The sequence below is a fragment of the Muntiacus reevesi genome, chromosome 3 (assembly GCF_963930625.1).
Source record: "Muntiacus reevesi chromosome 3, mMunRee1.1, whole genome shotgun sequence".
NCBI lineage: Eukaryota > Metazoa > Chordata > Mammalia > Artiodactyla > Cervidae > Muntiacus > Muntiacus reevesi.
Genome location: NC_089251.1, coordinates 70635823 through 70662851, shown reverse-complemented (window position 1 = coordinate 70662851; position 27029 = coordinate 70635823). Strand labels below are relative to the sequence as shown.

Here is a 27029-nt window from a genome sequence, read left to right as displayed (position 1 = left end):
TAAATGGATAACTATACTAATTGGAGCTAAAACAGAAAGAGTTGCATACTCAGTAGCTTCAGTTGTGTCAGACTCTTTGTGACCCTATCCATGGGATTTTCCAAGCAAGAATACTGGAGAGGGTTGCCATTTCCTCTGCCAGGGGATCTTCCCAACTGAGGGATCAAACTCACGTCTCTTGCATTGCAGGCAGATTCTTTAACGCTGAGCCACCAAGGAAGCCCATCATATAATCATCTCAAGGTCCCTCCTATTTCCTGAGACATTGGACTTACCATCACCACCTTTACCTATAGAGTCAGACTTCAATATACCTTTCCATCTGCTTTTGGTTTGGGAAAATGCTTGGTAGAAGGGAGCAGAAAAGTTTTGCCACTGACCTTGACTTCTGCTTTCTTCTAATGCACCTGGAGTCTGAAGAAGAGCCATGCCTTCATTCTCAACATCAGTGTCTTTCCCTCTCCACTGCCCATGTATAGTCCAACCAACATCTGGACTGCTGCAGCACCTCCTACTTTAGCGCTAGACATTCATTCTGGCCCCCACTAGTTTATTTTCTACTCTTTATGTGCAGGGGTTATTTGAAATAATGTGTTCTCTCCAACAAACTGTAAACTCATGAGAATAAGAACTGTGTCTGTTTCTGGTCACCTCTGTATTCCCTGCAGAGGACCAGGCACATGGGAGGTATTAAAGGAAGGTTTTTGAATGAGTTACTAGATAAATGAATGAACTGTACCCTCCCAGGCACTTTTCTCTTCAACTATCCTTTGTCTTTCACCTTATCATACCAAATCTCTCCACCTTGGAATCTATCAGGCCTATCGCATGCTCCCAGCCTCTTCCCCATTAAGAGGGGAAACTTACTTACTGATTCTATTCTCCATTCTAATGCAAATTTAGTGATTCTAGTCTCCATTCTCTCCCAATCCAGCTTTTCCAAAGGGAAAATAGGTAGCCACAGCAGTGATTGCTTTTCTAATTAATACATTAGGAAAACAGAAGAAATAGTTGGTTTATATATGAAGTCAATTCCCTTCATGAAATTTGACACAATGACTCTGCTAACTATTTGTAAGGACACAACAGTTCTAGTTTGGATAGCAAAACTGGGAGTCAAAAAAGTCATAGGACTACTAATCTTTTTTAAGAATCCCTTGGGCATTCTAGGAGAAACACCACATATAAGCTCTCAGACATAAGTGAGTGCATTGTGTGTTCAATATTTCATCAAAAAATAGACAAAATTGCAGATATGCTATATGTTGTAATAACTTGATATTTAATAAAGTTTATGTCAAAAGAGGTCTATGCAAAATATGTTTTGCTCTTTAGCTGGCAGTGTGGTATACTAAGAAACCTCTGATCTACAAGAAGCAAGGGTGAAAGGTCCCAAGCCTGTCACTAATGACATGCATAGCCAGAGATACTTTATTTGACTAGACTTTTAAAACAAAGATTTTAGTTTGCCACGCTTTTTATGTGATGACAAAGAAATTTTATCTCATGACTAGGGAAAGGGTCACAACAGAGCATACTATCAAGGATACATAGCTTTTTAAACACTCGACGTTGTCACAATAACATAGGTGAAAATTATAGCACATGTAGCTGACATATTTCTTACCAAAGAAGAAAAGTCTCCTTTTAATAGCTCCAAGAAAGTTTCCAGTTTCAAATCTGTGAAATCCTGATTTTTCTACATATTTATACTCTAGGCTATTGACATTTATGGAAAGAGATAATCAAATCTATTTGATTTTATGAGGATTAAAAAAATCTCAGGTTCAACTCTAAGTAATGTACTCACCTCAAAGACATATTAATATTCTAAGTGTCATCATATCTGTAAAATGGGGATAAATTGCAAGATTATTTGTAAGAATGAAGGTCCATCTAGTCAAGGCTATGGTTTTTCCAGTAGTCATGTATGGATGTGAGAATTAGACTATAAAGAAAGCTGAGTGCTGAAGAATTGATGCTTTTGAACTGTGATGTTGGAGAAGACTCTTCAGAGTCCCGTGGACTGCAAGGAGATCCAACCAGTCCATCCTAAAGGAAATCAGTCCTGAATTTCATTGGAAGGACTGATGTTGAAGCTGAAACTCCAATACTTTGGTGATGCGAAGAGCTGACTCATTGGAAAAGACCCTGATGCTGGGAAAGATTGAAGGTGGGAGAAAGAGGGGATGACAGAGGATGAGATGGCTGGATGGCATCACCAACTCAATGGACATGGGTTTGAGTAAACTCCAGGAGTTGGTGATGGACAGGGAGGCCTGGTGTGCTGCATTCCATGGGGCTGCAAAGAGTCAGACACGACTGAGCAACTGAACTGAACTGACTGAAAACACCTGAGAACAGGTTCTGGTACACAGTCATTGTTAACTCTATGATGGCTATTATTGCTTTCACAGACTGCATGGAATCACAGACCTGTAGGAATGAAATAGACTTTAAAGCTAGAATCTGGTCCAATTCTCAACCTGTTCAGTTTGGGATTGATAACCTTGAGAGATTGGTCTCTTGAGCACCACAAGAGAATTAGAGAATAAGACAGGTACCGTGGTTCATTACGAGTTGAAGCAAATTATCTCATAAAACTACTATTGTTTATGCTATTTACTTTTTAAAGGAAATGAAAAAGTAAATAAAGAATGTTATCACACATTATGAGCAAATACAATAGACCTTAGTGTTTGGATTTGTTTGGTTTGGCTATACATTAAAATACTCTAGATGCAATCAATTATTAAACATAGTTTTTCTAATAAATGGCTTTTAGGTATATTCAATATAGACAAATAACAGTCAAGTTCAAACTATGAAACTGAAATTACAAATACAGCAAAAAACAAACAGCTACAATCTTCGGTTTCCTATTGCAAAGGTAAGAAATTTGTAACATTATGAATGCTACTTAGAAAAACATAAATCAGGAAAATCATATTTTAAAAAAAGTCTAATGTATAAAAACAAAAAATAAAACATGAAAAATAAGACTCCAAAGTGGAAAACACCACACCTGAGAGGAAGACATTTGATTCTACTACACAGCTCTCTTCACAGCATCCCTAAAGAATCCTCCTACAATTCAGGAGACCTGGGCTGGGAATATCCCCTGGAGAAGGAAATGGCAACTTACTCCAATATTTTTGCCTGGGAAATCCCATGGATAGAGGAGCCTGGCAGGCTTTAGTCCAAGGGGTCACAAGAGTCAGACATGATGTAGTGACTAAATCACCCCTACAGAACTCTTCATCCCCACAAATTCTTCTCCTTCTGTAGTCCACCTTGGGGAGTCACTGAAGAATTGAGGAGTAGTAAGAGATATATATCAAAGTAATTTAAGGAAGATAAGCATCTAGGCCATACATTGAATGGGTTAACATAATGAATATAGTCTATAACTGTTACTCCCCTTCATGTATCACAGTCTTGTCATGGCAAAGGGGCTTGTGTAATTCAACGAATCTATGAGCCATGCTGCACAGGGCCACCCAAAATAGATGGATCATAGTGAAGAGTTCTGACAAAATGTGGTCCACTGGAGGAGGAATGGGAACCCAGTCCATTACTCTTGCCTGGAGAACCCCATAGGCAGTATGAAAAGGCAAAAAGATCCTGGAAGATGATCCCCCGAGGTTGGTCTAATATGCTACCGGGGAAAAGTTGAGGGCAATTACCAGCAGCTTCAGAGAGAATGAGGTGGCTGAGCCAAAGTGGAAATGATGCTCAGTTGTGGAAATGCCTGGTGGTAAAAGTAAAGTCAGGTATCACCTAAATCAAAATCCTTATACAGTGGAGGTGACAAATAGATTCAAGGGATTAGATCTGGTTGACAGAATGCCTGAGAAACTATGGATGGAAGTTTGTAACACTGTATAAGAGGCAGTGATCAAAACCATTACAAAGAAAAAGAAATTCAAGAAGGCAAAGTGGTTGTCTGAGGAGTCTTTATAAACAGCTGAGGAAAGAAAAGAAGTGAAAGGAAAAGGAGAAAGGGAAAAATACACCCAAATGAATGCAGAGTTCCAGAGAATCTCTTATCCAAAGAGACAAGAAAGCTTTCTTAAGTGAATACTGCAAAGGAATAGAGGAAAAAATCAAATGAGAAAGACTAGAGATCTCTTCAAGAAAATTGTAGATATCAAGGGAACATTTCATGCAAGGATGGGCATAATAAAGGACAGAAAGGGTGAGAATCTAAAAGAGGCAAAAGAGGTTAAGAAGAGGTGGCAATAATACACAAAAGAAATATGCAAAAAAGGTTTTAGGACTTGGATAACCACAATGTTGTGGTCGCTCACCTAGAGCCAGAAATCCTGGAGTGTGAAGTCAAGTGTGCCTTAGGAAGCTTTACTATGAGCAAAGCTAATGGAGGTAATGAAATTCCAGCTGAGATATTTAAAATATTAAAAGAGGATGCTATTAAAGTGCTGCACTCAATATGTTGGCACACTTGGAAAACTCAGCAGGGGCCACAAGACTGGAAAAGGTCAGTTTTCATTCTAATCCTGAAAGAGTAATGCCAAAAAACGTTCAAACTACCATATAATTGTGCTCATTTCACATGCTTGTAGGGTTATGTGCAAAATTTTTCAAGCTTAGCAGTAGATGAACCAAGAACTTCCAGATGTACAAGTTGGGTTTTGAAGAGGCAGATGAACCAGTGATGAAATTGCCAACATTCGTTGTATCATGGAGAAAGCAAGGGAGTTCCAGAAAAATGTCTACTCCTTCATTGACTATGCTAAAGCCTTTGAATGTGTGAATCACAACAAACTGTAAAAAAAATTCTTAAAGAGATGGGAGTATCAGAACACTTTACCTATCTCCTGAGAAACCTGTACATGGGTCAAGAAGCAACAGTAAGAATAGGACATGGAAGAACTGACTGGTTCCAAATTCAGACAGGAGTATGTTAAGGCCCTATATTGTCACCCTGCTTATTTAATTTCTATGTAGAGTATGTCATGTGAAATGCCAGGCTGGATGAATCACAAGCTGGAATCATGATTGCTGGGAGAAATATCAGCAACCTCAGATATGCAGATATCACTCTAATGGCAGAAAATAAAGAACTAAAGGCCTCTTGATGAGGGTGAAAGAGGAGAGTGAAAAAGTTGGCTTAAAACTCAATATTCAAAAAATTAAGATCATGGCATCCAGTCCCATCGCTTCATGGCAAATGGAGAAAAAGTGAAAGCAGTGACAGATTTTATTTTCCTGGGCTTCAAAATCACTGTGGACAGTGACTGCAGCCATGAAATTAAAGACACTTGCTCTTTGGAAGGAAACCTGTAATAAACCTGAACAGTGTATTAAAAAGCAGAGACATCACTTTGCTGTCAAATGTTCACATAGTTAAACTATGGTTTTTCCAGTAGTCATGTACAGATGTAAGAGTTGGACTATAAAGAAGGCCGAGTGCCTTAAGAATTAATGCTTTCAAACTGTGGGGCTAGAGAAGACTCTTGAGAGTCTCCTGAACTTCAAAGAGATCAAACCAGGTCAATCTTAAAGGAAATCAACTCTGAATCTTATTGGAAGGACTGATGCTGACGTTGAAGCCCCAATACTTTGGTCACCTGATACAAAGAACTGAGTCATTGGAAAAAACCCTGATGCTGGGAAAGACCGAAAACAAAAGAAGAGGGCAGCAGCAGATGAGATGTTTAGATAGCATCACTGATTCAAAGGACATGTTGACCAAACTCCCGGAGACAGTGGAGGGCAGAGGAGCCTGGCCTACTGCAGTCCATGGGGTCACAAAGAGCTGGACCTGACTTCGCCACTAAACAACGATAGCTGATAACAGGAAAATTGTGATAAAGGTTACATAACTAAAATGATACAAGTGCAGATAAAAAAATGATGGAAACGGGTATCTTTGAAAGAAGAATTACTGGAAACTAGTGCCTACCACTGGATTCAGTGTTTTGATGGGACAAGTAGGATGATTTTGATACAACAATAATGTAAACTATGTTATTAATTGCATGCTAGGAATGTCAAAGGGCAAGATGATTTGGGGAGGTATAACTCAGTTACAGAGTAAGAATTCAATTACAATCAAGAATATAAACTTTTGTAAAAATGAAAGTTATGCTCATCACTACCTATTCACTCAGAATATATTAAAATTCAACAGAAATTTACAATTAGCTCCAGTTATCAGTCTTGTCCAGGTGGACACTGCTAATTTCCCTTTATCATGACAGATTCAGAAATGTGTACAAATTCTCTCAAGAGCCCAAGGGAACTCAAGCTGCCAATCTATATGGGCTATCTCCTAAGACTAGATCCATGTTAAACCCCCTCCCAAAAGCATCCTCTAGCTGCAGGTCAAAAAGCATCCTCTTGTTAAAAAACTACGAATTCTGGAAGACAGTGGTTCTGATTGTCCTTTCTTAATTACTCCCTCAGCTTTAGTCACTAGGATTTTAAAGTGCATACTAAGTGCTTCAGTCATGTCTGACTCTTAGCAAACCTATGGACCATAGCCTGCCAGACTCCTCTGTCCATGAGATTTTCCAGGCAAGAATAGTAGAGTGGGTTGCCATGCCTTCCTTCAAGCAGTCTTCCCAACCTAGGGATTGAACACACATCTCTTATATCTTCTGCGTTGGCAGGTGGGTTCTTTACCACTAGCACCACCTGGAAAGCCAGGATTGTAATGAAGTTATAAATACCCCATCACAGAGAGCATGACCATTCTTTGAACTATGTTGGAATCTTTAACCACCTGTGTTCTTGGCTTCATTCTCTCTCTTGAGTGGAATGGGCTTTTTACCAATACATGTCCATTCAGACTTCACTTCTTTTAATCACTAAACATGTATTCTCTCTACTTCACATCTCCTCCAGTTCTCACGTCTACCTTTTGTGCTATGCAATCTTGCACTTCCCATATAATTCATGCTTCCCTAACTGATTTATCTTTCCTCCCAAGTTATACTTCAAACTCCTATAGGACAAAGACAGTATTTTTTGTTTTTCTGTTTCCCACCAGGTTTAGCACAGCATGGGCCAACCATAAAGTGGGTCTTAATTCAGGCTCATTGATGGATCAAAGGAGGACTGGGGGCTTTTGGCCTCCATTACCTCCTTCGTGTAAAACCTTTTAAAGTAATGGATAGATCTAAGATTTGGGTCTATTGTTAGCACTTTAAATAATTTTATCCATTTTCTGATGCTTTAAAGAAAAATTCTAGTTGCTTACCTTTTATCAATGCTTTCTAATTCAGCATGAAGTAAATATTTGCAAAAAATAACTTTAGGCAGAGTAAAAAACTATTTTGAATAAAAAATAAACATAATTTATGACACAGGAAATGATTAAGCAAAAGAGGATATTCAGCATAAGATTTATGAGTGACTGAGATTGTGTTGATATTTTAAAATACTTGGAGTAGGAAAAGCTGTAATAATTTCAAATCTGGCTGAAATTACTTTAACCAGAATTATTTATTTTGAATTATTATTTATGTAATAATATTTAATTTTATTAATTTAATACCTTCAGCTTCCCCACCTGAACAGGAATAAACCCATCCACCTAGTTTAATGACTAAATGATTAATTCTAGCTTCTTCAGGTAAGAGACAAGCAATAGTCTCAGTTCTACCTGGGCAGCTGATAGGTAAAGTGACAAATGTTCTGGATTGCCCAGGGCAGTGTTGGTATGTGCCTGTTACATAGGAGTAACTACTAATAGTGTTTCTTTTCTCTCTCAGAATTGTGCTTATATGAATGTTTATGGTCTCCTAATTATAGGGTACTGTTGAAGAGAATTGAAAATGGAGACTCCCCTGATGGTTAGAGACCAGACAAAAGGTTTGACAAGTTGAAGGTGCTTGGTGCAGAGGAAAAGACAGCTCATTCTTTAGGGGACATCCCCTGTGTCAGGACACATGGCTTGCTGACCCATGCACAGACTGGATTCCAGCTTCCAACATCCCCTCTGATGGGATATTGGTGAGTGCATATAGTTAACTCAGAACTTCCCTGGTAGCTCAGACAGTAAAGAGTTCACCTGCAATGCAGGAGACCTGGATTCGATCCCTGGATCAGGAAGACCCTCTGGAAAAGGAATTGGCAACCCACTCCAGTATGGAGTCCCATGGACAGAGGAGCCTTGGGGCTACAGTCCATGGGGTTGCGAAGAGCCAGACATGGCTTAGTGATTAAACAACAAAGTAGTTAACTCAAAAATAGTAATTGCATAACTGTATGCAGTGGCCTGTCAATCAGTTAGTGTGGGTTCCCTAATACTCACTTATTACACTTCAAAGAATTCACCAACACCTGATCCACATTCCTGTCCTCCATGAAATCTTCCTTGAGTACCATACAACACTCCTTTCCTTATATTAAACCAGAAAATGTCTTCTATGTTACTTATTTACCTTGAGTCCTGCCCTTCCTTAGTGATGTCTTTGTGGTGTTTTGGCTTACAGTGGGTTTGGAGGGCATCAGGGGATAGGGTAATGACATGTATGAGGTTTCTGGAAAGACTCATCTCCATATACGTGAAGTCATGTCTGGCAGCAAAGACAGGACAAATTTTTCCCCAGAAGAAAATACACATTAACATGGGGATGTTAGTACCTATTGCAGTTACAGAACTGCAAAACTAAACTACTTTGATTAATGACAGTGAGGCTAACATTTTTTGAGTACTCACTAGTTACCAGGATTTTTACTAAGTATTTAATTCAAACAGCCCTATGAGGTAAGTAATATCACTAACCTGTTTTACAGATCAAAAAACTGAAGTACAAAAAGAGGTTAGAGAACTTAGCAAGAAGTTATGTATCTACAAAGAGCTGCAACTAAGACTTGAACCCAGAGAGTCTGACTCCTAACTCTTCTGTCTTAAATTACTCTTGTGGTGAGCCTACAGCCTAAGTCTAAAGCTTGGTCATTTGATGCATAGTCTATATTTTCTATCACAATTTTAGTGTTTAAAAGGAGTATACAAGTTGGATTTGGCACTCATTTCTTCATTGAGATAAATAATAGCCAGGAAAAAAAAAGAACGATATAATTGCAAGGGACAAATTCCAAGGGACATTTGACTGTCCTTTCAAGATCTGGGCAGAAGAAAGAGCCACCATTGGTATTAGGACCTTAGCACAACAAAGGTGCAATCTTGTGGGAACCGAGAATAATTTTTGTTTCTTACCAAGAGTAAGAATAAATAGTGTAGACAACACTATACAATATTTCAGAGCCCTGGACTGAGTGTTAGGGTGTGTGACCTTGGCAAGTAATCTAATTTCCCTGTGTTTACTTCTCTATCCAAAGGAGAAACTAAAAGCTGCCTTATAAGATTTTATGTTAATGAGCAAATGTATGCAGAAAAACCACCAGAGTTCCAGAAAAACAAGCACAGAATACCTAACTCGCTGTTGCGGATTATAGATCCTATCAAGGCAGGCACTGAAATGAGCCCTGTGAATGTCTGGGATTTGGGGTAAATTCCCTTTACCTCTTCACCCCAATCCTTGAGCAACAACAATTTCCTTACTGAGTCAATATAATGGATTTAATCTTTTGTGTGAGCTTCACTTCCAACAAGCACAAGCCTCATTTGATTATCTCCAGGTCTGCTTCCCACTGGGGTTGCCACCATATTGCCCCTCTTCTGCACAAAGCAAATCTTTGCATTTTAAAAAGTTTCTATTTATTTCTCCTCTAACTAGAAAATATACTTTCATCCAACTCCTCTGCCAAGCTGAACAATAAAAATAATAAATGAAAGAACTGAAGACTCCATGTGGACTTTTAAAATGTTTCAGCAAAGGTGACCCTGAAAAATTATTATGGCATGTTATCAATTAGTTCGCCCTATGTAGAAAAATGAAGCTAAATGTTCCTCTATTCTGTCCAGTTTTATATCTCATAAATCTAGCTAAAATACTTCATGGCTTCATTGGAAATACATATGGTAATACCTAGACAGACTTATGTTAGGTATATTCACTTTTGGGGGTCTCAGTGGACATTTTAAATGTTCAGGCCACGAGTACAGATAATATGCTCAAGATGACAAATTATTTCAATAATACTTAATATGAGGAAAGTTAGCCTTATACTTGCAGGATGGGGGTAGGAACCTCAGATTGTTTCTAATGCTGTAAAACTCAAAAGGCTAAAACAAAACAGACTTTTAAATGCTTAAGATGAAAGTCTTTCTTTGAGAAATGTTCAACCCATGAGGCTAAATCTGACACAAAATATTCATCATCATAATTTAAATTTTAATATATGGCCTATTTAAAGGCTTCATACTTCAAAAGCTTTTCACATCTATTATGTCACTCCATCTTAATTAAGAACTAAATTATTAGGCTAGGTTACACCTTTGAATTGTTACAGAAATTAGGCTTATACTCTGTAGGAATAAGTATATTTTCCTAATAACCATATAAACATGTTAATGTACAATTTAGACACAATAATTACATCTGACTTACCAGTTTTACAAAGGCAAGAAGTTTTGTGGCTTAAAATCTTTTTTTTTTTCCTGTAGTAATGTTATACAGAATTGAGTAAAAGATGCTTTTAAATGAAAACCATGTATTTTTATTAAAAATGTTAAATAAATAAAAGTTGTAAAAGATAGTAATGAAAGCTCTATATAACTTGCATCCAGCTTAACCTACTGCTAGTATCTTAACCATTACACAATTATCAGAACTAAGAAATCGACATTGTTACTATGCTATTAATTAAAGACTTTATTTGGTTTTACTAGCTTTTAGCTAATGTCATTTTTGTGTTTCAGGATCCAATCCAGGTTCCCACACTGTATTTGTCATGATTAGATTGAGGTAACAAATTTTTGTTGAGAACACAAAGAATAATAGAGAATGATGTGCGTTTCTCAGGAGGTGCATGAAGTCATATTCCTTATCAATTGTGATGTGTAACTCAATCATTTAGCTAAGGCGGTCTGCTGGATTACCCTGTGGAAAGTTGCCCTTTGGAAGACACACATTTATTTATTTACTTTAATTAATTTTAATTGGAGGATAATTAAAATATTATGATTGTTTTTGCCATACATCAACATGAACCAGCCACAGGTATACATGCGTCCCCCTATCCTGCACCCCCTCCCACCTTCCTCCGCAATGCATCCCTCTGAGTTGTCCCAGAGCACTGGCTTTGAGTGCCCTACTTCATGCATTGAACTTGCACTGGTCATCTATTCTACATATGGTAATGTGTATGTTTCAATGCTATTCTCTCAAATTATCTCACCCTCGCCTTCTCCCACTGAGTCCAAAAGTCTTTTCTTCACATCTGAGGACACATTTAGACTACATATAAATTACTAGTCTCTACTCAAAGTTTGATCCAGTAATTTAGCATCTATGTGAGTATCTTGCCTTCAACAATTATTACTTTGAAGCTCTAATGCTGAATTTCTACTGCCATCATCCTTCTACATTTGATTACTGGAATTCTTCCATAAGAGTGTTCCTGCTCCATCACATATCTATCTATTCCATTACTTAATGTCAGTACATGCTCACAGATATTTATTTCACTATTTGGGTTAAAACTCAATATTGTACTTATTTTGTTGTTCAAATAGCTCCAGTTCTGACCAGTAGGAGCTCTTCCAGGTTGGTTCCTGTGTCCTTCTGTTACGCCTTTATATCAAGGGTCAATAAACTATGGCCTACATGTCAAATATGTCCCTCTATCAATTTTTATAAATAAAGATTTATTGGAACTTAGCCATGTGTGTGTGTTAGTCGCTCTGTAGTGTCCGACTCTTTGCGACCCCATGGACTGTAGCCCACCAGGCTCCTTTGTCCATGGGATTCTCCAGGCAAGAACACTGGAGTGGGTTGCCATTTCCTTCTCCAGAACTTAGCCATACCCATTATTTATTTATTTATTATTTATTGAAGCTACTGACCTACAGTGGTGGAATTTAGTAATTGTAACAAAGATTACGTGTTTGCAAATCTGACAGTATTTACAATCTGGTTTTTTATAGTAAAATTTTGTCAATCCTTGCCCTAAATTTTTTTTTAAAATTATGAACTTTGGACATGTCCAAAATACATTTGTCACATTTAAGGTAGTTCATTCATAATATAGAATCCAGAATACATATTTTTCTAACTTTGTTATAACACTCTTTATGTTAAGGATTAACTTTTCATGAAAAGGAAGGAGTGTGTTGTCAGTGTTCTCTTGGAATGAGTTCCGTACAAGTATAAGAGAATAAACTATCAAGGTTAAGAATGTGATGGGGAGAAAAAGGTAAAAAATTACTAGTATAGGGAGAAAAATAGATAACCTATCTTTCTGCATGAATTCCAAAGTTTTCTTTATACATGCAAAGGGATTTATTACCTTGTCCTCATAATAATAAAAAGTAATATTTTCCAAAGGTGTCTGATTAATACTTATTGTTGTCTTGACTACATTGGACACTTATTTCATCATCATACTTCACAGTCTTCCGATGTTTTATCAATATATCTATCTGAATGAGACCTTTAAATAGTGCGTTTTGATTTTAAGCATATTTATTATGCAATGTGCCAGTGCCTAAATTGTATCAAACAGTGTATCAGTGGTCAAAACCTATTTATTGGAACGACTATGACATCCCTGGAAACATACTTGTGAAACCAATTTTTCGAAAGTGGAAGTACAAAAGTTGGGTTTGTTCTGTTTTTTAAAAAAAAGCATTTTATTTAAACTAGCAAAGGTTACATCCAGGGCAACATCAGTGGGGAGAAGGTCACTATGATTAGAAGATTAAAAAAAAAAAAAGGGCAGTTACATTTCATAGGAAGCTTGCTTCATTTGGGTAGCAGGAGATTCCGCCTCATATGTCCATTAACTAGACTATATTTCTTTCCTCTAAAATGTCAACATCTTAAGCTCGTTCTAAGCAGAGGTTCTGAAACTAGGTTAATGGGCCATAGGGATGTTGAGGCACAACTTCTAAAAATCATATGCATAACTCTTTGTACATGCAGATGTATGTATATTTTTCTAAAGGTAAGATACCCTATTTATCAGATTCTTATACAGGCAGAGCTTCAAAGGAGATTAAGAAAAATTAACCTTGATTAGTCTAAAACTGAAGATAGTTACCTAATTTTTGTCCTCCATATGGGACTTTGACATCAGTGTATGAAATTTTTACCTTTATGCTACTCTGCTACCTCTTGAGCCAACTGCCATTGCTGACTAGAAATAAAGTGACATTTAATTCCAACTAATTCCTGAGCTACTAAGAGAAGAAAAGTAGGTAGATGGCAGACAAAGCGAAATACGAGGAAAAGTACAAGTCTTACTCATAGGTGGTATTCAAATGCTGGCATTAAGAATTGAGAGAAAAAAAAAAACATAGCAGAATATTAAAAAATTGTTTAATCTTACACCAAAATACTAGTTTTTATCTGTATTTATCATAAGAATATATAAGTATTACTAGGCAATTTGATAAAACTTCTTGATACAATGAGGGGTCAGAGTGCTTGAGAAAAAATTAAGAGAAAGACTCATTGTGAAGTTGAGAACATGGCTGTTCTCCCATTAAACTCAGGTAATTATAAACTACTAAAGATACTTTTGGATAATAATCAAATTACAAAAGTACTGTCACAAAACCATAAATCTCCTCAAAATCAACACATCACTTGCAAAAACGGAAGTTTCCTGAAAGCCTAATATCTTTTAAAATGTAATTTCTCTGACTTTCAGCCTTTACCTATTTCTTAAAACCTATTTCGATTTCAGGTCTTAAAAACTAAATTTTCATTTATAGCAGCAACTATTTTTTGCTTGTTTCTGACATAAGTAATTCATTGTTTGTAACCAGTAGGTAGATTCATTCATGTGATCAATACCTTTGAAAAAAAGCCCTTGAGCCCAATTCCTCAGTCAACATTTTTGGCTACATTTACTTAAAGTTTATAATAATGCCAGTCTCTGTTCAACTCAGGTGTTTTTCAGGAGTGGAATCAACACCTTCCTTTATTATAAAAATGTAAGCTTATAATAATAAAAAGATATTAATTAATAATCATTAACCAAATGTACTTTGGAAATAATGGGGAACAAGAAGATACGGGGTAATCTTCTGGAAATCATAAAGGAGGGTTGCCATTCATATTATAAGATAGATTTATACTATCTATCTTTGCCAGCCTGTGTAATTTAATTGAAGCTAAACCCCACCAAACCATGAGAGAACCTTTCTCTTTCTTTTGTCAGAAAATTAAAAATCCTAATATGGTTGTGTACTGTAACTATAAGAAATCTTTCATATTACAAAAGAAAAAAATGCAGATCACTGAGAATACATAAGAAAAAGTGAGAAGTCAGTATATATCATTTCTTTCTATCTCCTTGGCTACAATTTCTTTGAAGCTAAGTATTTTAGGCAGATGTGTTTAATATACTGCTCAATAAAAAGTTCATTATGCTTGATCATTAAGAAAAGCTCCCAAAGCCTCAGAAAAACTAAATACCATGAAAGAAGATAATTAACAAAGGGAAAGTCAGAGTTTTAGTCACTTATTCTACCTAGTACTGCTATAGTATTTGAAATTTCAGATTTCTCATCATATGTAAGCTTTCCTTTGGAAAATTTGGATGAGTAAACAGTTAACTATATCAAATAGAAAGCCAAATATTTATATATTCACATAAATATTTATCCATGCACTTTTGTACATTTGGCTAAAAACCATGAGCAAAAGACAATATTTAATGTTGAAATTGAATGAGGAAATGGGCTTTATTCAATAATTATTTATTAAGTACAATTTATTATGTAAGTACCATACATATGGAAAATTCAGCAGTGGTCTTAGGACTGGAAAAGGTCAGTTTTCATTCCAATCCCAAAGAAAGGCAATGCCAAAGACTGCTCAAACTACCACACAATTTCACTCATCTTACACACTAGCAAAATAATGATCAAAATTCTCCAAGTCAGGCTTCAGTAGTACATGGACCATGAACTTTCAGATGCTCAAGCTGGATTTAGAAAAGGTAGAGGAACCAGAGATTGAATTGCAAACATCCACTGGATCATCAAAAAAGCAAGAGAGTTCCAGAAAAACATCTACTTTTGCTTTATTGACTACGCCAAAGCCTTTGACTGTGTGGATTAGAACAAACTGTGGAAAATTCTTAAAGAGATGGGAATACCAGACCACCTGACCTGCCTCCTGACAAATCAGTATACAGGTCATGAAGCAACAGCTAGAACTGGACATGGAACAACAGACTGGTTCCAAATTGGGAAAGGAATACATCAAGGCTGAATATTGTCACCCTGCTTATTTAACTTATATGCAGAGTACATCATACAAAATGCCGGGCTGGATGAAGCACAAGCTGGAATCAAGATTGCTGGGAGAAATATCAATAACCTCAGATATGCAGATGACACCACCCTTATGGCAGAAAGTGAAGAACTAAAGAGCCTCTTGATGAAAGTGTAAGAGGAGAGTGAAAAAGTTGGATTAAAACTCAACATTCAGAAAACTAAGATCATGGCATCTGATCCCATCACTTCATGGCAAATAGATGGAGAAACAATGGAAACAGTGAGAGACTTTATTCTGGGGGGCTCCAAAATCACTGCAGATGGTGACTGCAGCCATGAAATGAAAAGACGCTTGCTTCTTGAAAGAAAAGCTAAGACCAACCTAGACAGCATATTAAAAAGCAGAGACATTACTTTACCAACAAAGGTCCATGTAGTGAAAGCTATGGTTTTTCCAATAGTCATGTATATCCATGAGAGTTGGACTATAAAGAAAGCTGAGTACCAAAGAACTGATGCTTTTGAACTGTGGTGTTGGAGAAGACTCTTGAGCATCCCTTGGACTACAAGGACATCCAACCAGTCCATCCTAAAGGAAATCAGTCCTGAATATTCACTGGAAGGACTGATGCTGAAGCTTAAACTCCAATACTTTGGCCACCTGATGCAAAGAACTGACTTACTGGAAAAGACCCTGATGTTGGGAAAGACTGAACGCGGGAGCAGAAGGGGACGACAGAGGATGAGATGGTTGGATGGTATCACCGACATGATGGACATGAGTTTGAGTAGGCTCTGGGAGTTGGTGATGGGCGGGAAAGCCTGGTGTGCTGCAGTCCATGGGGTCTCAAAGAGTAGAACATGACTGAGTAACTTAACTGAACTGGCCACACTATGTGCCAGGTCATCGACTGGAGTCGGTTAAAGTTGGTAATATATTTAAAGAATTATTCAAATCTTCTGCATGGTTTATCGTTTTCCATAAGTGAGCTAGATTTTCACTGCCTTAACTTTTTTAGGAGGGAAACAAAATTCAGTCATACCTTTCCTGTATCTCTACATTTAACCAAGACAGGGGCAAGTTTTCTATTAGGATACAGTTTTTCTCCTTAATAATCCTGAAGAATTCTAATACTTGAATCCTCTAATGAACCACTTCTCTTCTAGTAACTGAAACTAAGTTTCAAGTGATGTTGTTAAGAAATATATATAAATTAGTAAATATATAAAGTTTGAAAGTATGTCAATCTAAAGGTTGAGTGTTATAGGAACAGTAAAATAGTATGATTCATAAATTGTTTACTTAATTTGCTAATAAAGTTTTTAAAGTAAGGTTAAAAGTTAATCAGTGCCTACTAATGAGTTATTCAAAAATTTAGTGATGGAAAGTATGACATTGCAAGAAACTTATTTTTATTCCACAGGTTACTATTTTTTTTTTAATACTAATAAGATTGTATGTATGTGTGTCTTTGTGGGTCAGCAGTAGTATGACTGACCATGTAAGTCACAATATTTGGTTATGAAGAATGTACCTTGCTGTGTTGAGGATACATCTAATGATCTCTCTTCATTTTGGTTTCTCTCTCCCAGACAAGATAAAGTACACAGAGTTAATGGACAAGTTTCACGTGTAGTTTTGGCTCTGTTACAAACTAGCATAGTGATACTGATCAAATCCATTAACCTCTCCAACGTTCCATTTTATTGTATAAAAATGAAGAAGCTGGAAGAGAAGATCTTTGAAGTTCCTTCCTCCTTCAAGTGCTATGATCATAAATGAGATAGATTTTTCTGAATTATATCACACAGACTAAATTTTCAGTTTAAAAAATAAAAATATAAAATGCTCAAATCAATGAACATTTTACTACCAAATAGGAAACTTTAAAGGATGGAATGGCTTAAATACCTAACCAATAAATAATCATGACTTGAACTAAAAATCAATTAATTAATCTAAATTAAGTTTGAGGAATTCAAAGGGAAATCATCAATATGACCTTTCTTGAGCGCTGAAATATTTTACAAGCCTTTAAAGATGAAAAGAAAGCCGAGTTAGAGATAATATCCGTTAAGACCTTTGAGCCAAATTAAGTGGTCATGCAGACAGCATTTACACCCACTCCTTAAAGTCTCCCCTTGAGTTATTCCTCTTTCTTTCCACTCTTCCATCCCTAAACTATCTGCTTTATTTTTACACTGCTCCAGACTGCCACTTTTTCTTTATTCAAACTCTAATAGCAACTAAACTCTGGATGCCTAACTTGGAGGCTAATCCATTTTATTTGACATCTGTAGGTTTTCGAAGAGACTAAACTTTAAGTAAACCAAAACTATGTCTTCTATACTCATTGCTACCAGGCTTTCATTTCCTTGTTACCTAGTGCATTCTGGTGGTCACATAGCAGCATCAGAACATTGAATGGTCCATGGTTCAATTAAGAGAGAAACAGAGACAGAGAGAGGAACTAAAAAGTAGAACTGACTCTCCTTTTACTTGACTGTTCATGAGGTCTTTTTTTTTTTTTTTTCATGAGGTCTTCTAATATATTCTATATTCAACCTCTTTGTTTTCTCACACCCTCACATCTTATTTTAGGCTTTATCTTTTGACACCTGCACTTTTTAAAAGCTTTCTAATTATTTTGTCTCTATCTGTTCCTGCTTATACCATTAAAATGAATGCATGTCACCCTCCAAGTAAAAATCTAGTCTTTCAAGACCCAAATCAAATTTCCTATATTTTTTGTAGCCTTAACTAGACCACTCTTTAAAATGGCTCTTCCTCCTTGGAACTAATTTTATCTCTTTGTTTTCTTAGCATGTCTTATTCAGAAATTAGCTGAATATTATATGATAAAACTTGTATTTTCTCACATAATACATTAATCTTGAACATTTTTATGTATCTCTGTAACCAGATGGTAAGTCTAGAAAGTTCTTTTAATATAGGACATGTTTGTTGATTTGATGTATTAACTTGGACAGGAATAAAATGGATATTTGACTTTGTATAGAATAAATAACATCTTTTTGGCACACTGTGGTAGAAAAATGAATCCAAAAGTTTAACCTCAAAGGTAATTTTGATTCATATGGATTAATCTTTAGTGTGGGCAAGTAAAATTATCTTAGGCTTTGTGGATTAACATCATGAGAAGAGGAAGTCTATTTTGGTTGAGAGAGAAAATTTTACTAACTGCAATTAGGAACAAATCAGGGATTAATGATGCATTATATTCTAGAGCTTTAACTGATAAGCACCAAGAAATGACTTTCTCAACTTTAAATGGTTTGCACAATATTATTTCTATACTTTTCTCCATGCACAGAGCATAATGAAAACTGGGTCTGCTATTCAGAAAATTCAATATTTATTCTAACGTGAACTGTTGAGTTATGAGAATATTTCATACACTCCAAAAGAGCATAAAATCTACCCCTGCTAATTAGTTTCTCTATGAAAGCCTTCCAGACAATTATAGGCTAACGGTACTGGTCAATGCTTTAGATGCTTTTCATTAAAGGTATAGTGTCGCTACCAGATGAATTGCTTCATAGAAAAGCACTTACCACAAAACACTATAATGGAAGGTTAAGTGGTATACTTAATTACTAATTTCAACCCCTATTACCTATATTTTGCAGTGCAGGCACTTAAAAAGGAACCAAATATAGTCAATTGGTTCCCACTTTTCTGATTACAGGATTTAGTGGTAAAAGCATTGGTCCAGCTGTTTCTCTAATGAATAATAATCAAAAACCTTTTAAAATAAAAATGCTTATACTACAAACCAATATAAAAGAGATATACTAAACATTTCTAATGAATTTATATATACGATCACTTTGTTCTAAAAACTTTAATCTAGGTGACACGTACTTAGAAATCTGTATTCACTCTTCATGGCACTGTTGCCAGTGAAGCTCCGAGAGAAAAGGTATTTGAAATTTTCATGGCTTATTTCCTATCTCAATATCATGCTGAAATGCAGGCAGAGCAGATGATTAATAAAATGCTTGATGACAACCATGGTGACTCCCCTGAGTTTTTTACATGCTGCTCATTAACTTTTTATATGTATATATCAAAATTCCTCACAACTGCTCTAATTTCCTTCAGGGCAAATTCAGTGTTTTACCCTTGATTATATCCTTCAGAATAACTGCAACTTTGCTCACCTTTGATTTATTAATTATATCTAAAACAATTTTTGCTGGAAGGACTCTTAGAGTCTTTGACTAAATATAAAGGGTGAAATCAAAATTGAGTATTTCTAGAGCTTTGCTCCTTAATTATCATGATTTTGCTACCTTCTGACTTTTAAATATATTTTATATGAGAAAACATTTAATTGATACATAAGACATTACATGTGTAAAAAATATAAGCCTAGAAAAAATACAAATATTTGTTAACTTTCCATTATAGTGCTTTGTGGTAAGTGCTTTTATATAAGTTTTATGAGTTAATTAACACTGCTCCAGCCTCAGCTACTAGTATTCAAATTAGACATTAGCAGGCCACAAAACTGATTCATTGGAAAAGACCCTGATGCTGGGAAGATTGAAGGCAGGAGGAGAAGAGGATGACAGAGGATGAGATGGTTGGATGGCCTCACCAACTCAATGGACATGAGTTTGAGCATGCTCCAGGAGTTGGTGATGGACAGGGAAGCCTGGAGTGCTACAGTCCGTGGGGTCGCAGAGAGTCGGACAGGACTGAGAGACTAAACTGACCGATGCCACAAAATGACAGAGGTCACCCCTTTTTGGACTGTGCCTAGAATATAGTATCTGGTAGGTACACAATTAAAGTGCTGATAATCAGATAAAGTATTTTAAAATAGTGAGGTATAGAAGTTTTTAAAAGCATAAAATATTTATCTAAATGCATTATTAGTACATCAGAAAACTAGGTTCTGTTTATGTATACTTGGGAAATGCATACTATATTTCTCTTTTAGAGATTCAATATGGTATTACTATAAAGTCCAAGTGTAGACATTTTTAACTTATTTTAACCCAGAAATTCCCAAACTAATTTGAGAGTGGGACTTCCTCTCTCCTCCCATAGGTCACCATTAACATTCTCTAGAGCAGGGTTCTTAAAGATACTGGTTTGGGAAGTGTAACAAGAGTGAAAAGTTAAAGAACTAAGATCACTTTAATCAGCTAACTGGTGAAACCAAGTTAAGTTTCAAGAGGCAACTGCAGCACTCTAATATAAGAGTAACAGCATTTGTCCTTTTACAAGTTCGGGTCCACTGTTCACAAAGGACCACATCCCAGGGGCAGAGTCTAGACCTTATCCTACGTTATGTCTTCAGTGTATCCAGTGCAAAGATTTCCTCTCAGTAAATAGGTATTGATTAATCTGGATTTTAGATTAAAATCCAGTCAACTCCTGTTATTTCACTAAGGCTGCAATTATTATAAAAATTACATTTCTATTAGAATTCAGTAAATGTGATCAGGGTTAGCAGAGGTTATAAAACACTGCATTCACATTTAAGTTACTTTGCTTCCAGATCTTCCATCCCTTCCTCTTATTATAGTTCATAACAGAAGGTGTGCATTCTCATAATTTTAGTCTAAGACCTGGATGATCGAAGAATATCAATTCAGGAAATATCTATTGTATCTATTAATTGACAGTATTTTAAAAGGCACTGGGTACATTATTAATGTGCTTGCCTAAGAATTCCATATTTTCAGAAGAATTTTATTACCCTAAATTCAGTATATATTTGTAGAGCACCAGATTACAGAATAGGTTTGAAATACAGCTTAAATATGCAGATGTTACAAATTATAAAAGGTCCCAGAAGGCATCACAGATATTTCACTTCATAATTATGTGTAACTACTAAGGAAAAGTGGTTTTTATTTTGTAAGTTAGTTACTTCCTCGAATTACTTCTTGCAAGAAACAAATACTGTAATAGAGTAATTTCTATATAAATTTTGGTAATCATTTTATTGTACCAAATGAAATTTTCTTTTTTTAATCTTTGTATCATGCTATACATCTGCTGTTGTATATAAAAGAGTTGTTTCCAAAAGAGGTGCACAGAAAAATGAGACAATGTTTCTAGTAGTCTATTTTGCATTAAAATATGGAAAGGATAACAATTTGAGCAAAATACCTTTGTGCTTTTAATTTGAATTTTACTTAAAATGGCAGTTTAAAAATTGAGAGTGTATGTAATCGCAAATAACACTGGTGTAATTTCTAACCTACTGTCTGTTTCAGTAATAGTACTGACAAAACGCATTAATGGTGAAGAAAGATAATTTTTATTTTATCAATAATAGTTTAATATTCATTTTATAGACTTGAAATGACTAATACTAGTGTCACAGAATCTGTGTAAAACCGCACGGTTATGTGACAGTGAAAACAAACGTCATTCACCTACATGTTCTTCTAGCTGCTGATTTATGTACTATATAGAGCTCGCTTACTACTTCGCTGTTTGTCCCCGCCTGCAGCTTTCATGAGTTTCAGCTATGTCCCACCATCAAAGGAACTGTCTCATCCTATTTTCTTTCAGAGAAAAGTGGTATAATATTCCCTCTCTTAGTTTTAAATTTTAACTTTGTTACTTTTGACAAAGCCTTTCCTTTGTTCAAATGCAAGGATCCAGTAAAAAGAGCTTTGACATGTTGTGCCTTTTATGTGTGCATTTTTCTGGTTTCACTGATGTCCGGAATTTTGCAAACTATAACGTGTGCCTTCAAGTTCTCCTATATAAATGCCATTTGTACACTGTATCAAGAACAGTTTAGGATAGCATTACGTTCACACGACTCTAACGTCCAATAAATACTTGATGGTTTCTCAGAAAACCCACAATGGGGTGAAACGGACGCAAAACAATGCTTCGATTTCGTTTGTCTTTCATAAAGTCTTCCCCCGATACACACTCACTGGCTTACCTGCAGGGTAGCGCTCGATCACGGGCCAGCTGTCCACCTGTAACGTGGCGTTGCCGCCACTTCTCGTGAAACGGACCACGTGGTATTTCCCATCGTTAATGATTGCGTTGGACTCTTCGATGGCGATGTCATCTGTCCCAACATTAAATTTAACTCCAATTTTCCCTTGATGCTGGAAGAGAGCAGAGGAGTAAAAAGAGGTGAGTGAAGTTGTGCTGATTCATCAGTATTTAGAAAGGATTACATTCAGGGTATTGCTCAAAAACATGCTTCAGAACAATGGTTGCTCTCCTCCGATTTTATTTCTTAAAACGTGTGCTATGTTATTGACATCTGGGTAAATCTGAAGCATCTCTCTCATGGATAATTAATATTTCAAAAGACATGCTTTCAAGAGAATTGAGCTGCCTTCTTCCCAGGGGTTGCCGCAGACAAGGTGCACAGCTGCCTGTGTGGAACGATATACTTTTATGTTCTTTAACATAGTTCCTTTAATCCATGCCTTCCATTCCACAAGAAAAATGAGGCTTGAAATTCTCCCTTTTAATAACTGGTGAAATCAGAGCAATAAAGTCTATTTCTGAATATAAAGTGGACAAAGGCTCACAATATAGAAAATCATTCTATAGAGTATGGACACACAGACAGGCATTTAGTGAGTGCAATCATTATTCACACACACAGAAAATCCTCCTATGCTAAGAATCTGAAATTTACTCAAATTATTTTATAGATGATGAAATTATGATGCAGGAAGGTGCAATGACTTGTTCAAGGTCATATAATTAAAAAGAGGGATGCTACAGTTAGAATTCAGTTCCCTCATTCTTAGTGTATATCTAAGCTAAGCTAAGATATACACATTCTTAGTGTATATCTAAGTTAAGATATGGCTATCTAAAATTAACTCTAAATTATGTGAAAAAACACTACAAATTATTCTCAGTGCAAAGTTTGTGGCTGTTAACTTTATACTTTGATTATACAAAGCAGTAAAGAAAAACATGTGCTTATGCCCTCTGCCTTTGAGAAGCCTTCTCTAACAGCAGGGCTGTCAACTCTAGCAAGAGTTCAGTTATTTTTAAAGCATGTGGATTTGCCCTTAATCAGTGCAGAGAACACTTGCACTGCAGGCCCTTGTCAGAGTACGTAACCTCAAATTGTCTGCAGCTCACCTTTTGTCAAACCTCAGTTGAGAGGAACAACATGGGGGGAAAGGGATGTAAAGGACACATAGTCCATCCACTCCTGCAGAAATTTAAAATCAGGACATCAGAAACCTGAAGATTTGGACCACATCCTCTTGACCTCTGGCTGGATTCTCATCATTGAACTAAGCAGCAAGAGTATGACATCAGTTTACACTGAGAGTTATTATATTAATTAAAAAAAAAAAAACCTTGTATAACACTGCATTAATTGAAGGGAAGTATTTGAAGATGTTTGGGACACTGATCATTGTCATTGTTCCCTTCTGTTTTTCTTATTCCTGGTTCTTAGGGTCCACAAAAAAGCTCTTTCCTGTAATAGGTTAATACATCTTTTATTTTTGTGTGTTTTTATTTGTTTTGTGCTTGATGGACAATATGACAAAATCACATTTCCTTTCTGACTTTGGTTATTAGGAAACTCAAAGTCAAAATGAGGAGGGAAATTTAACAAGCCGCATAGACCTCTGCTCTTCTGTTTTAACCTGGGCTTATTTTTATATTCTATCGTATTTCTCAAGTTTCTTACTTTTAAGTATATGCCATTGCAAGGCATTTTGCTTTCTTATAGATTGATTCAGAAGATAAGCAAGAGGATTCCAATGAACATTTTTTATCCAAGGATCTATAAAGACTTTTGTAGAAAATTTTAAAGCCTAGGTATTTTGTATAAACACTCATTATTTTTTCATTTTAGTAGGATTCCTCTTTGCTCATTTTCAGTAAAATATTTAACATGGCATAATTATATTTTAACACCTGTGATACAATGCCACAGGAAAAAATTTTAAGAATAGTTTATTAAGTTATCTTTATTTAAGCAACAACTCTATAGTGTCCTAAGCACTTTACCAATACTAACTCTGATATTTTTCCTATCAGCTCCAAGAGAGGGGTACCATTCTGTCCTCATTTGACCAATGAGGAAACTGAAGCACAGAATGATGAAGTAATTTAGCTAAGGTCATGCAGTTAGAAAGAGAAAAGCTGTGATTCAAACCCAGGCAGTTGGACTCCAGTGGTTGAGCTCCCAATCATTACAGTAGGCTGAATTTTAGGAATATTGGGTCACCCTCTAGCTACAGGTAGCATATTTGGTAAATCTGGTTGTTCTTTGTTATTTGTTTTATCTTTCTGGCTAGAATAGGAGCACTAAGGAGGCTCTTATTATGCTCTGCAGATTGTTTCTATGTATCAATCAAGGCATGCTTAAAATAATTTTAGAGAGGATAGTAAGCAACTGATATATGGACATTTGATGTTGTTCACTTGCCCAGTCGTGTCCAACCCTTTGTGACCCCATAGACGGCAGCACGCCAGGCCTCTCTGTCCTCACCATCTCCCAAAGTTTGCTCAAGGTAATGACCATTGCATTGGTGATGCCATCCAGTCATCTCATCCTCTGACTCCCTCTTCCCCTTCTGCCCTCAATCTTTAACACAGACATAACTGGATGTTAAAATGGACTCTCTTGTCTCAGTTTCAGCTGCAATCTTGACATGTCACTAAGTAAAAAACAAAGAACAAACAAACAATAAAGGCCAGCTTTCAACTTCCATTTTACAAAATGAGGTACAAGACTGCCTAAGCCAGACTTGCAAAGAAGAGCACTGAAAACTACTTTTGGGACCCTTGAGTAACTACCTATTTGCAGCCAATTAAAAAGGCAAGAAAGACCAAAAGGTGACTGATAATTAGAAGAGGATTTTTGGAGAAAATTGAGGTGTGATGTGATTTGCATGTACCTCCAAGATAGAAGGTTACTTTTCCCTTATCTTAGGGGTACAGAGGAAAAGAACTTTAATGGCACATCCCAGGAAGTTTGATACTTGTCTCCTGGAAGCTGGGAGCAGTTGTGGGGGTAATAAGCCACCCCAGCTGCCCTTGACCGGGATTTGACTCTTGCCCAACAAATATTCAAGGGGAGAGGCTATGACTGACTGATGCTCTAATGGCAGAGTAAGGAGTTACTACCGCCCCAGGGTTAACCTGTGTAATACTTCACTAGAGGAGAGAACAGGTGAGCATTACACATGGATCACGGGTTAGAAAGCCAGCTCAGAACGGTGTTGTATTCTATCCAAGAGGGTCCCTGGAGAGAGAGGTAGTGAGTAGTGACAACTCAATGGAAAGCGCATGGAATTGCAGTGATGGGTGCCCACGGACTGAGGTGAAATCCTACATGACCATCTGAAGGAGGTGCATTTACCCTCTTTCAGGGAATTGCAAGTAAAGAAATTTCAACCATGTGGTTAAGAGCACACACACACACACAAATCCCACCAAAATGTCCCCCAAAAGTGCTCCTCCGAGCCAAATTTAAGCATGGGCTAAACCCAGCTAGATGGTTACTACTGTATTAGCCAAGTAAGATCATTTCTGTTGCTTATCTCCTCTTCCTTCCCCTGCTTCATACCTGGAGGAATCAGAAAGGAGGAGGAGTAAAGGCCTTGGAAGTAATAGGAGACATGACCCCGTTCCCTCACCCAGTGCAAGCAGCAGCTCCAAGGCAGCCCAAGCAGGCATAAGAGACTGGCTTTAACTGAAACTATATTTATTATTACAAATGAGTAAGCTGAAATTGGGCTTCCCAGGTAAAGAATTTGTCTGCCAATGCAGGAGACTCAAGAGAAGATCCCCTGGAGCAGCAAATGGCAACTCACTCCACTTTTCTTATCTGGAAAATTCCATGGACAGAGGAGCCGGGCAGGTTCCAGTGCATGGGGTCGCAGAGAGTCAGACATGACTGACAAGCCTACACATAAGCTGAAATTATACCCCCATGAACAGAGGACCTTTTTTCATTATCCAAGAGTGACCAAAGTAATAATGAGACTTTTCCTAGACTTTACTGGAGTGAAGAAGAAATATTCCATAGAACAGTTTTAAATTCCTGTCACAATCTAGGAATCCACTCTTTCACCATAACAAGCATGTGAGGATATTTGTTACTCTAGAGTTGATTGCTTTAGTGTTTCCTCTATTATAGACATGTATCTTATCCCAGAATAGACAGAAAGAAACTCTTAAAGTTTACTACTTGTTCTGACAGGAAGGCTGCAGAAGGCTATTTTCATCAGAGTTCTAATCATTAAGGAGATTCAAGTTCTGTGAATAGACATGTTACAATGCTAAAGTACAAAACGCAGCAAAATCTGAAAAATCCTTTACCTTATTCCCATATTTTTTGGCAATATGAAATGTAAAATGCTTATTTTCTTTTTTGCGTTTATATATATAATTTAATGGGGCTTCTCACACGGTTCAATGGTAAAGAATCTGCCTGCCGAGCAGGAGATGTGAATTCAACCTCTGGGTTGCAAAGATCCCCTGGAGAAGGAAATGGCAACCCACTCCAGTATCCTTGCTTGTGAAATCCCAGGGACAGAGGAGCCTGGCAGGCTATAGTCTATGGGATCTCAAAGAGTCAGGCATGACTTAGCTACTAAATCACCACCGCCATATAATTTATTGGGGTCTAGTTGCTTTATAAAGTTGTATTAATCTCTGCGGTACAATGAAGTGAATTGGCTATATGTATACACACATTCC

The 27029-nt window shown here is 36.6% G+C and overlaps 1 protein-coding gene across 22 annotated transcripts in view; it reads right to left on the bottom strand.

The window, feature by feature from the left end:
- Window positions 1–27029, bottom strand: part of NRXN1 (neurexin 1) — a 1155776-nt gene that overhangs the window by 158193 nt on the left and 970554 nt on the right. For all 22 annotated transcript variants that reach the window (XM_065927354.1, XM_065927345.1, XM_065927343.1 and 19 more), the window contains one exon: window positions 22270–22441. In XM_065927354.1, the coding sequence (XP_065783426.1) occupies window positions 22270–22441 (172 nt within the window). The remainder of the gene's footprint in view (window positions 1–22269; window positions 22442–27029) is intronic.